General features: G+C 44.5%; 1 protein-coding gene across 1 annotated transcript; it reads left to right on the top strand.

Annotated features, from left to right (window-relative positions):
* The first annotated feature begins 1,520 nt into the window (after positions 1-1,520).
* Positions 1,521-16,145, top strand: CELA1 (chymotrypsin like elastase 1). The gene is made up of 8 exons (XM_055583729.1): positions 1,521-1,560; positions 2,167-2,249; positions 3,221-3,321; positions 4,222-4,347; positions 5,517-5,653; positions 6,855-7,000; positions 15,095-15,244; positions 16,001-16,145. Exons 1-8 carry the CDS (start codon positions 1,521-1,523, stop codon positions 16,016-16,018), a joined length of 801 nt encoding a protein of 266 aa, XP_055439704.1. The 3' UTR covers positions 16,019-16,145.
* The last annotated feature ends 1,408 nt before the right edge of the window (positions 16,146-17,553 follow it).

The raw sequence follows: 17,553 nt of genomic DNA, 5'->3' as shown, positions 1-17,553 counted from the left end.
AAGTTCAGGGTTCATGTACTGTTGAAGCCTGGCTTGGAGAATTTTGAGGATTACTTTGCTAGTGTGTGAGATGAGTGCAATTGTGCGATAGTTTGAACATTCTTTGGCATTGCTGTTCCTTGGGATTGTAATGAAAACTGACCTTTCTCAGTCTTGTGGCCGCTACTGAGTTTTCCAAATTTGCTGGCATATTGAGTGCAACACTTTCACAGCATCATCTTTTAGAGTTTGAAATAGCTCAACTGGAATTCCATCATCTCCACTAGCTTTGTTAGTGATGCTTAGTTAGCTTAGTGATGCTTCCTAAGGCCCACCTGACTTCACATTCCAGGATGTCTGGCTCTAGGTGAGTGATCACACCATTGTGGCTTCCTCTGTGCCACATCACTGTGGCAACATTCCTGGCTTCTCTCTGCCTAAATCACAGTTCCACCCACAGTGCTCATTCAGGGACCTCCCAACCCAGAGTTTGCCACCCACCACCAGGCACTCTGCACCTCCCTCCTTCTTCCTCTCCTGACTCTGATGGGCAGAGCCTCTCATCTCCTGCAGGATACACCTGCCCCGAAACTCCCAATCCTCTGCCCTCCACCCTCATAGCTGGAAGACTAGCTTCCTATCCTGAAGGCTTTCTCTTCTCACCCACCCCATACTCTCCTTCTCTGAGAGTTATTTCATCTGCTATCCATATGAGTTTCCCCTAACCTGCTTCCTAATACCATCCTCCATCAGAAGTCTCTCCACTGAACTTCCCTGGTGGTCCCGTGGTTAAGACGCCTTGCTCCGTTGGAGCAGGCACAGATTCCATCACTGGTTGAGAAAGTTCCATATGCCAAGGGGCAGCCAGAGAGAAAAATAAATGCATAAAGTAAAATACACCCCATGGAAACTAAATACCATTAGCAATTTGATACCATCACCACCATAATCACACCTTTAAAAAAAAGAGTAATAAACATTTGGAAGTATACCTTGTTCTTGAAAAAATAATAATTCTCTCCACTGCATCTACTCTGCTTTTGTCTCCCTGCATTTACACCTCTGTGTCCTGGGGGAATGACCCATCTCCTTCCCTGGGCAGGGAGATGCTCTGTCTCTTCCTTCTTTCTGCTGACCCTCCAGCCCTGTTTGCCTCCACCTTCTGGCGCACGGGGTAGGTCTCTGCACTTACAGTGCCCCAGCGGGCAATGAGGCAGTGGCAGGTTAGGAGGGGAGCACCCCAAAGGAAAAGCCAGTCCTGTTTTTCCATCTTATTTCTGGTAAAGAGTTTGTTGGATGCTTTTCAACTGAAAGGAGATGATTAACTCAGCCCTGGCCTTGTTCTGTCTTTGATCATAGATAAATTAGTTTACCTGAAAAGAAATCTTTTCATTTGTGTTTCCATGTCACCTGTGATTTTCCCTGCCTTTCACCCACAGCCCTGCCAGTTGGCAGGAAGAAGGTCAGCAAAGCTGCTGATAAAAGGAGTATAAAGAGGGCTTGGTTCATGGCAAGGGGGCAGTGGTCTACTCGCTGGCAACATGCTGCGCTTGTTGGTGTTCGCCTCTCTCGTCCTTTATGGTAAGTGGGTCATCTGGCCGGAGATCTGTAGGGAGGGAGATAGAGCAGGAGGGTCTGAAAGCTTTCACTAAGCCCAGGTCTTATCCTGGGGCAGGCAGGAGACTCTGCCTGTGTGTCTAGCAAAAACTTTACTCTCCTGGAGCTCGTGATAGAAAATGTCAGGAACCCCTGGCTGATAGGTTCCTGAAGCAGAGAGGAGCCTCTTCCAGGCCCCAGGCTTCCCCATCATCCCTGATGACAGGAAGACATCCTCAGCAGGTGCCTCATGGCATGTGTACTGCTGTCCCCGCCCCCTGGGGAATCCAGCTAAAGCTCTGTGTGCGGGCAGGTGGGGGCGAGGCGAGGGGTAGAGACCCTGAGCGAGGCTGAGACCACTGGGTCCTGGCGGCTGTGTGAAATGGGCCAGAGTTCTGGGGACACGTAGGGAAAGCAGAAGGCACTTGGACTTCCCTGCTTTCAAAAGGGACCCAGAGAACTCACAGCTGGGCCCCTCATTTGCTAGGGAGGAACTGTGAGTTTGCAGACAAAGCACAACTGCCACCCGCCCTCCCACCCTGAGCTGACCCCACGCTTAGTCATCACTCACTTTTCTTCTGCTCCACAAAGGACACAGCACCCAGGACTTTCCAGAAACCAACGCCCGGGTAGTTGGAGGGACTGCGGTCTCGAAGAATTCTTGGCCCTCTCAGGTGGGTGTTCCTTCACAGCCCCAGACTGCCAAGGAAATAAGAGTTGTTTGTGCCCTGATATACACTGTTATGTATATGTGTGCATATCCTTATCTACAGGAAGTTCTCCAGCTGCTTGGATTCTAGATGTTGAAGATGAATGGGAACAAGCTTAGGAGTTTTTTTCTAAATGCAAAAGGAGTTTTTCTCTAAATGCAAAAACATTAACCACACTCACTTTCCCAGGCACACACACAAACACAAACCTCATGTACACTCCCAGAGATACCACTTGGACCACACTAGCAAGACTGTATGCCAGACTCACATAGATGCAACACACTTTCACACACACACACACACAGCCCTCTCCATGCAGTGTGTGTCACATTTGAACACACCCTGCCCCCAAATAAAGCACCTTGTTCATGTGGCTATTTAAAGAGTTTCCACTTTCAAAATAGGGCTAGGCTTTGATTTAAGCAATTCTAATTGTGTAAAACTGGCAAATTGGTGAATAGCCATACTTTGAGAGGAATCACTGCAATTAATTCTGAATTAAACCCAATTTACAAAAGTTTGAGCCTCCATTTTCAGGAGTAGAGTTAATGTGTGATAAGAGCCACCGAAGGAGGGGGCGTGAACTGATTAAAACGAATGTTCCAGTGGCATTTCTAAGTATCTGCTGAATGAAGGGCCAGGGTGTATCTTGAAAACAATGGAGGGGAGTTCTGGGGACCTCGGCTTGTGAATTAGGTGATAGAGCAATTCCATGGCTACATTTCCTTCCCAAGAGGCAATGGAGGTAGAAGGACCTGGGTTCTTGGCCCTTTGCAACAACCTAGTGTAACGATGCCAAATGCACTGTATGTGTAGCGCAGATAGTTGGCGGATATTTTGAGGGACGGCAGGAATTTAAGGAGATCTTGGTTTGGGACGAAGTTTTTTTAAAAGACGCCAACCTATCCGTCTTTTCTTCTGTCCCCATCTAGATTTCCCTCCAGTACCAGTCTGGAAGTTCGTGGTATCACACCTGTGGAGGCACCCTCATCAAACAGAACTGGGTGATGACAGCGGCTCACTGTGTGGATAGGTGCGAAAGGCGAACCCGCTTTCCTGAGCCCTGGGAGGGCGAGAGTCTGCTCCTTCTAGAGCCACATGCATCCTGGAGCACTCAGGACAGGACTTAAGAAGGTGTTTGGGGGACTGCAGGGAGCTAGTGAGATGAAAACTACAAACTATGCACTTTTCAAAGCCTGGCATCAGACAAGTTCACGTTCAAATCCAGTCCCACCTTCTTCTAGCTAAGTGAACTTGAATGGCTTACTTAGCTCCCTAAGCTCTTACTCTCTTATCTCTAAAACGGGGTAATAATACCTACTTTGTAGAATTATTGTGAGGATTAAGTAGATAAATATTTAAGTACCTAGTCAATGCCTGATCGGTAACCGTTTTTTCATATTTATCTTGAGCAATGGTTCTTAAATTTGAGCATATATCAGAATCACCTACAAGGCACAGATTGCTGGGCCCCACCCAATAGAGTTTCTGATAGAGAACTCCAGGCTGAGTCCTGATAATCGGCATTTCTAGCAAGTTTCCAGGTTCTGGTGCTGCTGGTCCAGGGACCATGTTTTAAGAACTCTTGGTCTAGAAGCTTATATACCTCTCAACATCCCTCTGTGGTCTGAGAGACATTCTTTCATTTATGCCCACCAAACTTCTCCCAAGTTATGAGATATTCAGCCTCTGATGTTTAACTTAGTATATTGGGGAAATGAAGCTGATGGTATTTTTTGTCACTTCCACAAGTTAGCAACTTGGGGATGAGAGGGCTGGTTATTTCTTCACCTCCCAGGGTCTTCCATATTCCTTCTGCCTGGGCCAGAAAAGATGAGTTCCTGTCCTAAAAATGAGATGGAAGATGCCTTACCAACTTTTCTCTGAGAGGAGAAAGAAAAGGCTCACTCAGGGGTTCCCTCTCTCCCTTCAGGCAAATGACCTTCCGTGTGGTGCTGGGAGACCACAACCTGAGCCAGAACGATGGCACCGAGCAGTACATCAGCGTGCAGAAGATCGTGGTGCATCCGTCCTGGAACAGCAACAACGTGGCTGCAGGGTAGGGCAAGGTGGCACTGGCCCAGGGCTGGGAGGTGGAGGGCTGGCTGCCCAGCCACAGGATCTGGGCTTTTTTCACATTCATCCAAGAGGACTTTGAGAATTAAGATGTTGGCGGGCTTTCCCAATGTCTCAAGTGGTAGAGAATCTGCCTGCAATACAGGAGACACAGGAGATGTGGGTTCGATCCCTGGGTCAGCAAAATCCCCTGGAAGAGGAAATGGCAACCCACTCCAGTATTCTTGCCTGGAAAATCCCATGGACAGAGGAGCCTGATGAGCTACAGTCCATGGGGTTGCAAAGAGTTGGACATGACTGAGCACACACTAGGGCTTGAGAACATTTGAAGGTCTTTGGGATTTGTTTGATCTGGGCTGGTCTGCATTATTGGATCCCCTGAAGCTCCTTCTCTGCAGAGTTTAATGTTCCTGTTTCTATTGTTATTTATTATTCATTTTATGGCACAGACTCCATTAGCAAAGGGCTTTCCTTGTAGCTCAGTTGGTAAAAAATCTGCCTGCAATGCAGGAAACCTGGGTTCCATCCCAGGTCACGAAGATCCCCTGGAGGAGGAAATGGCAACCCACTCCAGTATTCTTGCCTGGAGAATCCCATGGACAGAGGAGCCTGGCAAGCTACAGTCCATGGGGTCGTGAGAGTCAGACACGACTTAGCCACTATACCACCACCATTAGCAAAAAACGGACTTCCTAAAAATGAATCTTACAGTAAGAAAACTTCTGCAAGACTAAGCTGTAAACTTTTGGAAAGGAAGTAGTTAAAAGGGTGGCCAGTCTATAGAGTGTGGGAGTGGGGATGGGCTCCAGTAACTGGGGTATATCTGCAAAGCATTTTATGTCTTTCTCATTTGAGAACTCTTCTCCACTACCAAGATCACAGCCCTTCACTCTTTTCTAAGCTTCACTCCCCAGGGCTGCAAATAAGAACTAGCGACCATGCCAAGACCTCACCAGCAGGGGCTGCTGTTACACACAGAATATCCTAGACTCCAAATGCGCAATTCCTCAAGTTTGAAGCTTGGCGAGTCCCCTCCTTTGAAGTCACTGGTTTCCGATCCTGTGGGGTACAAGGCTTAGGGAGGGCTTGTCCCTATGCTGAGCTGAAGGAAGTTCCGGTCCCGCGAGCAAGCAGTCTCCTTTCCACCCGCAGTTACGACATCGCCGTGCTGCGCCTGGCCCAGAAAGCTACCCTCAACAGCTATGTCCAGCTGGGTGTTCTGCCACAGTCGGGAACCATCCTGGCTAACAACACGCCCTGCTACATCACAGGCTGGGGCAGGACTAAGAGTAAGTCGCCTGCACTGGCACCATCCATCCCCGACATGGATACTGATTAGGTAGCTGAGCTTCTGCAGCCCTAGTTTTGTGGTCCTAAGTGTTCAGAGCCGGAGGCCAGGAACCAGAGGAACCACCAGAGATAAAATAACTGGTGCATGAAATCAACCTAAGAACAAGCCATTCAACAGTCAATTCAGAGATTCACAGACTCTTAGCAACAAAAAAAATAAGGCCTTATCTCAGAGAGTATTTTTTACTAGCCTCTCATTTTATATATGAGGAAACTGAGGCCCAAAGAAAGTAAAGACTTTGTTCAAGATCACATGACTAGTTAGTGACTAGTTAGTACCTGGTTAGCTGGGGCCAGAACGCAGGTATCTTGGCTCCCACTTTGGTGGTCACTACAGCATCATGCTACCTCCATAGTCAAATCACCGGGCTGTGGGTTGGAGTGAAAGAGCCACGGGTGGTTGCAGGTCCAAAGAAGTCAAGGCAGGGGAGGCCTCAGCCCTCTTCTGGTCAATCATGGGAGGATTACTGGAAGGGAAAGTCACTGGATGACACGGAAAGGTGGGAGGGGCTATGAGCAGAGATGGTTAACAAGGGTAGAGACAGCCGGCCTGGTGCAGAAGGCTGAGAGCCACCGGGCAGGATCTGAGCTCTGCAGGAGAGGTGAGGTCTTGCTGTGAGCAACAGTCTACTGGGAAAACCTGGGGCTGAGACAGACATGCTTCTAAGCCAGCTTTGCTCTCGGTTCACTTAATGTCATTGTGGTTCAATTTTCTGATCTGTATATAACATGGAAGTGTTGTTGTAAGGATCCAAAAAGAAAAAAAAAAAATCAGATAAAGGAAAACTGCACTAAGCTCTTAAGAAATGGAAAGAAGGCTGCACAGTTCCAGTTCTACTCCATGGGGTTTATGGTGTAAGGAAGCAGGACAGATAGATGAGTTATTAACAATAAGACCATTCTAGTTACTTAACTAAAGTATTCATGAGTTAGTGGTTTGGAATCTGGGACTACTAGTCAAGGAAGGCACCTGTACCTTTCACCTAAAGAGAAACAAGAGGACAGTCTATGACATGGCAGAGAAAAGGAGCTTACCCTGACTTCAGCTTTCATGAGAGCTTGGGAAAGTTTGGCCAGGTGTGGAAGGTTTTCCCTGCACAGCATCTGGGGCTGACCTCTAAAGTTGTGTGTGCTGTTCAGCCAATGGGCAGCTGGCCCAGACCCTGCAGCAGGCTTACCTGCCCTCCGTGGACTACGCCACCTGCTCCAGCTCCTCCTACTGGGGCTCCACCGTGAAGACCACCATGGTGTGCGCTGGAGGAGACGGAGTTCGTGCTGGATGCCAGGTGAACACAGGTTCAGAGTGTCAGAAGTCTCACCCCAGCTCCCTCTCTTCTCTGCCTCTCACCCCCTACCTTTTCCCCACCTCCTATTCCACACCTACTCCCACCCATATACAGAGACTCAACTTTCCAGTCTAGTGTCTGGATGAGAATTATTCTGTGCTGGTAAGTCTGTATTCCAGGAATCTCAAAGTTGAAAGGAACCTTAAAATTCATCTTGCCTGCCTGATGCCCCCACCTCAAAAGTTTGCATGTGGCCTAACATTTGTGTTGGTATATGTGAGTGTTCTTTAGAAGTTATTTGTGCCTTAGATTTTTAATGGCTGCAGAATGGCTAGGCCTGGATTGGTGGTTGTGACTGTATATAAGGTTGCTTCCCTCCCATCAACCCCAATTTTTCTTTCTTTCTTTTTTTTTAATATTCTGTTTATTTATTTGACTGAGCCAGGTCTTAGTTGTAACACGTGAGATCTTCTGTCTGGGCTCTTTAGTTGTGGCATGTGAACTCCCAGTTGCAGTATGTGGGATCTAGTTCCCTGAGCAGGGATCAAACCCAGGCCCCCTATATTGGGAGCACAGAGTCTTAGCCATTGGACCACCAGGGAAGTCCCCTAATTTTTCTTATAGCTCCTCTACCACCACCCTTTTGACCCAGTAGTATTGATAGCAATATATATACAGGTGAATACGGTAGGGGAAAGTACACTAAATAGCTTTATAATAGAATATATATAAACTATTATAAAATTATATATATGTATGAATCATCTTCTAGTTACACAAGATCAATCAGCAATACACCATCTTACAGATTTGGTACTGCAGTCCAATAAAAGTTCTTGATTATCTGCTAAATGCTAGGCACTGTGTTTGATTCATCTTTGTATCAAAAATACTAAAGATACAAAGATGAATATAAACACAGTCTAGTGGAGGAATGGAGAGACATAGGACAGAACGTCTACAATGTGGCTAAGTGTTATAATAAAGACATGCCTAAAGGTGATACAGGAATCCAAAAACCAGATACTCCCCTCTCTACCTGTTGGTGTCAGAAAAGACTTGCCCTCCCTGAGAAGCTAGAGTTCGTAGTGAGTCATGAAGGTTAAACAGAAAGCCAGGCAAGAAAAAAAAGAGGAAAAAATATTCAGAGAGAGAGAACATGAAGAGAGACATAGGCTAAGAATCTAGAACACAGAGAGAATTATAAGGCATTCCCTACAGCTAGAGCAGCGGTCAGGGCTCACAGCCTCCAGCACCCAACTTGCTGCCTCTGTTTTTTGTGTGGCCCGTAAGCTAAGAATGTTTTTTATATATTTTTTTAATGGTTGGGAAAAAATTTAAAAAGGAAGAATATGTTATGACACATGAAAAATATAAAATTTCAATGTTTGTTTTAAAAAGAAGGTTTCCTTGGAATGCAGTTATACTTGTTCATGACATTGTTTATGGCTGCATTCATGGGGTTGAACAGTTGGGAGAGAGACTGTAGGACCTGCAAAGCCTGAGATACTTACTTTTTGGCTCTTTACAAAAAAAAATGTGCTGACCTCTGGGCTACAACTTAAACTATTACCATTCTAGGGAATGTCAGGAGATGACACTAGAGACAGGTAGGAGCCACAGGACTTGGAAAGTGAAAGAAAGTGAAAGTGAAGTCGCTCAGTTGTGTCCAACTCTGCGACCCCATGGACTGTAGCCTACCAGGCTCCTCTGTCCATGGGATTTTCCAGGCAATAGTACTGGAGTGGATTGCCATTTCCTTCTCCAGGGGATCTTCCCAACCCCAGGGACTGAACCCGGGTCTCCTGCACTGTAGACAGACGCTTTAACGTCTGAGCCACCAGGGAAGTCCACAGGACTTGGGCCTTCATTCAAATAGCATACTTGGGACATGCACTTTATCTTAGGCACTGGGAAACCCTTCAAGAGTTTTAAACAGGAGAACAGCGTGAGCAGATTTGCCTTTTAAAAGCACTCTCTGATGACAAGGTAAGCATGTATTTGAAGAGGGCAAAATTAGCAGGGAGACTGCTTAGGAGACTGTTTCAATTATCTAGGCAAGAAATCTGAGGGTCGGAGTTAGCGCAGTGGAAAGGAGGGAGGTGGAGGAGCAGGAGTGACTTCCAGGCATCTCAGTTAAGTGATTTGGGGGAGGGGTTTGCAGCGTCCAATGAGACAAGATTTCTAGGATTTGGGAGGGAAAGTGATGAATATGGTTCTGGACAAATTGAGTCTGAGATCTCAGTAGGACATTCAGCTATGGTTTAACTGGTAAGAAACCAGATATAAAGAAAGTAGAGCCTGGAAGAGAAAACTGGGCTAGAGATAAACTCAACAGGAAATGAGATTCCTCAAACTCTCCCACCCTCTACTCCCCATTTCCCTCAGGGAAAAGTGGTAGAAGGAGGAAAAAAACAAAATAAAACAGTGAGTTGGGGAAGAACTGTGATAACAGGAATATTTGAGTGCTTCAGGGCTAGGTGGAGGACAAAGGATCCATAAGGATCTAACAAGTAAGAGAAAACCATAGTAATAAAGGGTTTACAAACTCTCAGGAAATACTGACAGGTCATCACATAGCCTACAGTGAAGCCAGGAGCCACAGAGCATAACTGAAAGTAGCTTCTTCGGCAGTTGACAGATCACTGGTAACTACGGCCAGAACAGTTTCAGTGGAGTGATGAGGACGGAAGCTTGATTGAAAGGTAAGGCATGAAGAGGCACTAAGAAATAGCAAGAAACATAGGATACTCTTTCAAGAATCTTGGATGAAAGAGGAATTTAAAAGTCTGGTGGCTTTCAGGAGGATGAAAGTCATGGAGCGGGTGCATCTTTTAAGATCAAAGAAAATTGAGTGTTATTTCTGGGCAGAGAGGAAAGGATCCTGTAGTGTCAGAGAGAGCGAATAAATGGATGATGCAAGACCCCAGGGGCTCCCCTAGGGGTAGCTCAGCTGATAAAGAATCTGCCTACAATGCAGGAGACATGGATTCGATCCCTGGGTTGGGAAGATACCCTGGAGGAGGGCATGGCAACCCACTCTAGTATTCGTGTCTAGAGAATCCCCATGGACAGAGGAGCCTGGCAGGCTACAGTCCATGGAGTTGCAAAGAGTTGGACACGACTGAGCGAATAAGCACAGCACAGCACAGCAAGATCCCAGAGGGGAAGGAAGAAATGAACCAAGAACACAGGTGGAGCTGGCTTTGAATAGAAGAGGGACACAGAAACATGCGTGGATATGAAAGAATGTGCAGGCTGAGTAGCAGAAATTTGGTGGGTGTTCTGTAATTGCTTCTATTTACTCATGAACTAGGAGTCAAATGCAGAAAAATGAAGGGGTAAAAGGGTTGGATGGATTTGGATTAAGATGAATGGAGAAAAACTGGCCTCCATGATGTTGCTGACAGGCTGAGGTTAGAGACCATGCAATAATCATATGGGTAAATTATTTACTCCATTCAAGGATCTAGTTGTAGAGAATGGATTAGTTCAGGGCTGGGTTTTCATGCATTATTGAAACATAAAGACAGTATTGCAGATCAAATGCAAGCTCTAAGCTAGGTGGAGGAGGAAGAGAAGCCAGAAGGAGACTGGTAGGCTGGCTGAAATAGTAGAATCAAAAATTAAAGGTTTTTTTGGTGAGCACTTAGTACTATGAAAGGAAGGTGACCAACTCATCCCAGTTTTCCCAGGACTTCCCCAAGGTCAGCTGAAAAAAAGCCCGAAACCACACAACTTACAAGTTAAGAGTTTTGTTTTGGTCGATGAACTTACTGAGGACTATAGCCTGGAAGACACCCTTTCAGACAGCTCAGAGGAACAGTTTCAAAGAGGTAAGGAAGGAGCCAGGGGATGTTAGAATTTTTGCTGGGGAAAAACAAAAAAAAAAAAAACAAAAAAAAAACAACAGTTAGCCATCAAAGATTACTGCTAATAACAAGAAACAGATATCTCAAGTGAATGGTTTCAGTGCTTTTCTCTGTTTGGGAAGATGCAAGAGTCTGGGCTCACAGAAACCAGCCCTTTGATATTCATTGTAACTATCTAGGGTCAGTATCATTTTTCTCCATCTTGAAATCCCTTCAGGATGTGGAGAGCAGCTGCAGGGGCAGGTGGTTTGATAGTGGGCAACATTCATTGTTTCCCAGAATAGCAGGCAACACTTCATTTACTGACACAGCAGGCAACATTTTTTGTGTCCACATCTAAAAGTCCTGTATCCTGGGAACCCTACCTGCAAGTTAGGGCAAAAAAAAGATGTGGGATTTCCCTGGTGGTTTAGTGGCTAAGGCTCAGCGCTCTGAATACAGGGGGCTCTGGGTTCAATCCTTGGTCAGAGAACTAGATTCCACATGTCACAACTAAGACCCAGTGCAGCCAAATGAATAAATAAATAAATGAAGACAAACACATAAGTCAAATTCTTCCAGTTCCTCACCAGCCAGCTTCACCAATAACCTCTTAAGGTTTAACCTTTCTGAGTTTAATTCACTTTCCCCTGTTCGCTCTCAAAGTCTTGAACTCTGAAAAACTAGAGTACTTTCCTTCTGGCCGACACTGCAAATCAGTCTCTGAGGCCGTTGTGTCTCCACAGTCTTTTCCCACTGGAACTTCCCAAATATTGTGTCTTGGTTTTGGGGCTTTCAGATTTCTGTGTCCCCAGCCAATCTCCTCAGAGGGGATTCACTAAACACCTCTCACCTCAATCCACCCACTCCCACTGAGCTCTCTCCCAGCTCTTCCTTCTGCCCTAAAATCCTCAGCCATACCCTCCTTCACTACAGAGCTTTTGTTTTTTTTCAGGTCAATTAGCATAAGACAGTAATACGGTACACAATTCAATTACCTTCCATTCCTCTAGTTTAGAAATACTCTCAAATCCCTATTAGAATTTAGGTGGAAGATATTTAAACTGTTTTGTATTGAGTACAATAACCTAAAGGAATATACATCTTTCTTTTCATAAAAAGAATAACCATCTTCTTTTCCCAAACATAGTGAGGGTGGGGTACAGCTACTTCCTTAAAAAAAAAAAATTAGCCCCAATTTGAACTTTTGGTCTCTTTCCCTAGTTCTTCTTTTTTTTTTTCATTGAATGATTACCTTGTTTAAGGTGGCAAATAAAACTCTGAGGCTTGATAGTGGGAAAGAACAGTCATGTGTTTCTTCTACAAGTTCTCCCTCCCTAGAGGGGACTACTTTTAACTCTTGAGTTGATTTCTTTTATGTCTACCTCCAGCTCTCTAAAAGCATATACTTATATTGCTACTTAATTTTTCACTTCAGGCATTATGCAAGATATGGAACTTCTCTTCCTTTACACATTTATACTTGCCCTTCAAGCATGAATTTTTCTGATCCCCACCCCAAGCTCCTTAAATAATTTCTGTTAAATTAACATTTAGTATTTATTATAATTATGTAAAATGCTATTCCCTGAATAATTTTGTTTTCCCTAGAGTTAATAATTGTCTTTTAAAATTTGCATAATATATACTCATGGCAAATAGATGGGGAAAAAATGGAAACTGGCAGATTTTATTTTCTTGTGCTTAAAAATCACTGCAGACAGTGACTGCAGCCATGAAATCAAAAGACGCTTGCTCCTTGGAAGAAAAGCTCTGACAAACCTAGATGGCATATTAAAAAGCAGAGGCATTACTTTGCTGACAAAGGTCCATATAGTCAAAGCTGTGGCTTTTGCCATAGTCACACAGATGTGAAAATTGGACAATAAAGAAGGCTGAGCACCGAAGAAATGATGCTTTTGAATTGTGGTGCTGGAGAAGACTTGAGAGTCCCTTGGACAGCAAAGAGATCAAACCAGTCAGTCCTAAAGGAAACCAACCCTGAATATTCATTGGAAGGACTGATGCTGAAGCTGAAACTCCTATACTTTGGCCACCTGATGAGAAGAGCTGACTCAATGGAAAAGACCCTGATGCTGGGAAAGACTGAGGGCAGAAGGAGAAGGAGACGACAGAGGAGGAGATGGTTGGATGGCATCACTAACTCAATTGACATGAGTTTGAGCAAACTTTGGGAGATAGTGAAGGACAGGGAAGTCTGGAGTGCTGCAGTCCATGGGGTCACAAAGAGTTGGATGAGACTTATTGACCAAACAACAACCAACAACATACTCAACTCATCACCAGTTCAGCCTTAAACTCTCCACTAATTTATAACTGACTTATTTTATCTTCTCTTGACCTAGTGTTCTGTATCTTGGTATGGGTCTATTTGCATTCATTTTGAGGGATAGTTAGTGAGTTTTTTCATCCTGGAAACTCCGGACCTTTGGTTCTGAAAATGTTTATTTATTGATGATTTCCTCCCCTCTGTTTTCATTTTTTTGTTTCTAGAATTCCTGTTACTCACAATCCACCTCCTAAACTGGTTCTCCTATTTTCTTATTTTCTCTCTACATAGTTTGTCTACTTTATCTCCTAGCCTAATATTTCATTTCTACTATCATATTCATGTTTCCAAAGGCTTTTTGTTTTCTGAATGCTCTAATAGCTTGCTCTTCTTATATCATGGATATAATACTTATATAGTTTTATTGTTTATAGTCTTCTCCCTGCATAATCTTGGTTGTCTTCATTTTTTATTTCTTTCTCTTTATTTTGATCTTTATTTTTTAAATTAAAAAAAATTTTATTGGAGTATAAGTAATATACAATGTTGTGTGAGTTTTAGGTATACACAAAGTAGAATCAGTTATACATATATTCACTTTTTTTTTCATTCTTTTCCCACATGGGCCATTACAGAATATTGAGTAGAAGTTCCCTGTGCTGTACAGTAGGTTCTTATTAATTACCTATTTTACATATAGTACTGTATACATATCAATCCCAATCTTCCTATTTTTCCCTCCCCGCCCATTTCTCTCTCCCCTAATAATCATAAGTTTGTTTTCTACATCTGTGATTCTACTTCTGTTTTAGATTCCACATATAAGTGATATCATATGATATTCATCTTTCTGTGTCTGACTTACTTCACTCAGGATCTTTATTTTTATATTGAGGCTTTCTTCCCTGGTGACTCAGATGGTAAAGAGCCTGCCTGCAATGCAGGAGACCCGGGTTCAATGCCTGGGTCGGGAAGATCCCCTGGAAAAGGAAATGGCAACCCACTCTAGTATTCTTGCCTGAAGAATCTCATGAACAGAGGAGCCTGGAGGGCTACAGTCCATGGGGTCGCAAAGAGTCAGACATGACTGAGCAACTAACACTTCTTCAGATGTTTGGTCATCCCTGACCATCTGCTCTTATTTCAGAGTAGGACAGTGGCAAGCTGATAGGTACCTCTGAGCCATAGGTGGGGTTCATCTATAGGGAACTGCTTTGTCAGGTGATCTGGCTAGGCCGTTTCATTGGAGGACTTCTAATGATGTACCTCAAAGTCTTCCCTCTTGTGCTGGTCAGATTCTTCAATGAAATAGCTTCCAATTTTATGTCTGGAATCACAGAACTGACATCTGGGAACTGAGTAAGGAAAAGAGTATCAAGGTCATAACCTGTAAACTCAGATTCTTCTGATTCTGAGCCCAAGCACGTAACCACTATCCAATACATCACTTTCTCTTCTCTTTACCTCAGTTTAGTTTAACATGTTTTGACTACCTACCCTGTTATCTAAATGCTGTCTAATTAGACCCATTGGCCTGAATGCTGGGGGTAGATAAATCATTAGAACACCCTATTTCCCCCACCGTAGGTTCAATTTAATTCAGTAATAGCTATTGAACTTAAGACATTCAAAGTTCTAGGCTAGCATTGTAGAGTGGAAAATATCAGCAAGATGTAGTTCCTGTCTCAAGAAGCTCACAGATAAGCGTGGGAGTTAGAAACAAATTATGAAACCAAAACACAAGGCAGAACATGACATATGGGCTGCAGAAGAAAGGAAGAAGTACTATAATTGTTTAGAAAGTGGGGATGCGAAGGAAGTAGGGATTTCAACTGGAGCTTTTATACAGTATGAGATTTATAAACAGATGTGGGTGGGTAGGGTGTAAGCAGAAACAAAGGCCCAAAGATCCAAAGATCTGGAGTTTTACGACTCTGCTTCTCTTCCCCACAGGGTGATTCTGGGGGCCCCCTTCACTGCTTGGTGAATGGCCAGTATGCTGTCCACGGTGTGACCAGCTTTGTATCCAGCCTGGGCTGTAATGTCTCCAAGAAGCCCACAGTCTTCACCCGGGTCTCTGCTTACATCTCTTGGATAAATAATGTGAGTCCTCTCACATGATGGTATGAAATACAGTCACCTGGAGATTCACACATTGACTGGGGTGGGGAGCAAAAGTTGGGCAGGAGAAGCCATCATCTTCCTCATCACCTTCAAATAGTTATTTACCCCTTTCCCTTCCCCTCTAGTGAACTTACCCCTGATAGTGTTGCCATCCTGAGCTCCTCTTCACATACCTACTAAGTAGGCTTCACCATCTTGTTTACATAGAGTAAGGTGGTGGCAACAGCAGACCTGAACCAGGTGCCTATCAGGGCTGTCCAAGTCAAGGCCAAGGGGAAAATGGCTTCAGAAAGGCCTGCACACTCCAGGCAAGAGAATAGGCACTAACATTCTCCCCCACCAGTTCTTTCTAAGGCATCATGAGAATTTGCTCTACCGTTTGGCAAGAGGTTTTACCACCTTAAACAATGCTTGAGGGCTAGGTGAGAATGTACCTACACTGACCTGGTGGTGGAGCCTCACACCATCCCACCTGTACCCTCCAGCCTCCAAACACATTCTGGAGTCTTGTGGCATGAACCTTGACTTAGAACCAGTTCAAGGTCTGCCACTAAGTTCCGAGTATGTGCTTATAGCATTGAATTGTCCTGGACCAGTTAAAAACTTCTTCCTGCCTCCCACCCCCACAACTCCCCATAAACCCAGTACAGGGCCATACTCAACTAGGAGCCCTGAAGAAAAAAGAAAGGAGGTGAGCAGAAGTTGCTGACTGGATATAACCGGTTTTTCCTTCAGGCCATTGCCAGCAACTGAACATCTTCCTGAGTCCAGTGGTCTTCCCAAGATGGTTCTGGGATTGACAGCAGAACTTGAGGCCATCAAGTAAAAAACCAGTCTAAGAGACTATTGAGCCAGATGTGGAAAAGCAAATAAAATCGAATATATGTAATACCCTGTGTCTTTTTATTTGTAATTAAGCCTTCTAGGGGAAAGGCAGTTATAGGGCCTGAGTTGGATTTCACCAGATTTCTGGGCTGGTTCTTCCATTTGCTGCCATCCCTATCAGTTCACAAACTAAGCCAATTGAAAATGGCCTTACATTATCCTTTTTGGATTATGTTAGGATCTACCCATCTGTTAATCTGCCTGTCTGCCCCTTCTCCCACACATATTTGCTATATTCAGAGGCACAGAGGGCTTTAAAAATGTTCCAGAATGACAAAATGTGCCCTGACTCTCCCAGGTAGATTGGGGGCTCAGCCTTCTTTTGGTTCTCCCATCAGTGCCTAGAACAGGGCTCACCCCAAAGTTCTGAGTCATGGCAACTGTGGGGATACATTAGAGATAGGAGTATAAGATTAGGTGGTAGGTCAGGTGCCAGCAGACAGTGAAAGTGACAAATCAGAAAGGAGATAGAGAGGAAAGAACTGAAAAAATGAGAAAAGAAGATGCGGAACAAAGAAAGGAAAGGACTGAAGGGAAAAGAATATGGGGCCTCAAGCTACGTATGAGTCAGCACTTCAAGTTTGGACTAAAACAGGCAACTGGATCCGGGGTTCTATAAAAAACACAGAACTGGGAAGCTGATAAATCTTCCCTATCCTGGCCAGGGCTCAGTCTGTTAAAGTGGTGTATGATAAAGCCAAGAGGGAACTGAAAGGAGAAAGCTAAGGGGATCAGAAACAGTTTTTCATAGCAACTGCTGAGGATCAGACAAGAGGGATCTGGAGAGTTAACATTACATTAGAGGAAACTGTCTAAGACTGGTCTCACAATTTATAGGCTACTTTGTCAGCAGAGTCTTCTAGAACAGTTTGTACAGCAAAAGAAGCTGGGCAAGGGATTTCCCTGGTGGTCCAGTGGCTAAGACGTTATGCTCCCAATGCAGGGGGCCTGGGTTCAGTCTCTGGACAGGGAACTAGATCCCACATACCACTATTAACAAGAGTTCACACGAAAAAGAAAAAAAAAGAGTTCACATGCAGCAACTAAAAGATCCTGTATGCCACAACTAAGACCTCTTGCAGCCAGATAAATCAATTACTTAAGTGTTTTTTTTTTTTAAAGAAGCTGTGCTTGGCAGGACACCTGTATTCCCATCTCTTTTCTACTACTGACAAACTGGGTGTGTGTGCTTGTGCCAAGTCGCTTCAGTTGTGTCTGACTCTGTGCGACCCTATACACTGTAGCCTGCCAGAGGAACTGGATAACCTTGGGCAAGTCACCCTTTCTGTTACTCAGATTCCTAACCTAGGTACTTTCCAAAGATTTGTCCTGCTCTAATACTTCATGATTTGGTGACTATCAATTTCAGTTCCCAAGGGTTTGGCACTGAAGAGGGTTTTTTA

The sequence above is a fragment of the Bubalus kerabau genome, chromosome 1 (assembly GCF_029407905.1).
Source record: "Bubalus kerabau isolate K-KA32 ecotype Philippines breed swamp buffalo chromosome 1, PCC_UOA_SB_1v2, whole genome shotgun sequence".
Lineage (NCBI taxonomy): Eukaryota > Metazoa > Chordata > Mammalia > Artiodactyla > Bovidae > Bubalus > Bubalus kerabau.
The sequence above is the reverse complement of the archived record's forward strand: the minus strand, read 5'-3'. Positions and strand labels throughout refer to the sequence as shown.

Excerpts from the sequence above, each read along its gene's own strand:
- CELA1 (XM_055583729.1), top strand. The coding sequence starts at position 1,521 with ATGCTGCGCTTGTTGGTGTTCGCCTCTCTCGTCCTTTATG. Across the intron at positions 5,654-6,854 it reads AGGCTGGGGCAGGACTAAGA|CCAATGGGCAGCTGGCCCAG; the intron begins GTAAGTCGCCTG and ends TGTGCTGTTCAG. Across the intron at positions 7,001-15,094 it reads GAGTTCGTGCTGGATGCCAG|GGTGATTCTGGGGGCCCCCT; the intron begins GTGAACACAGGT and ends TCTTCCCCACAG.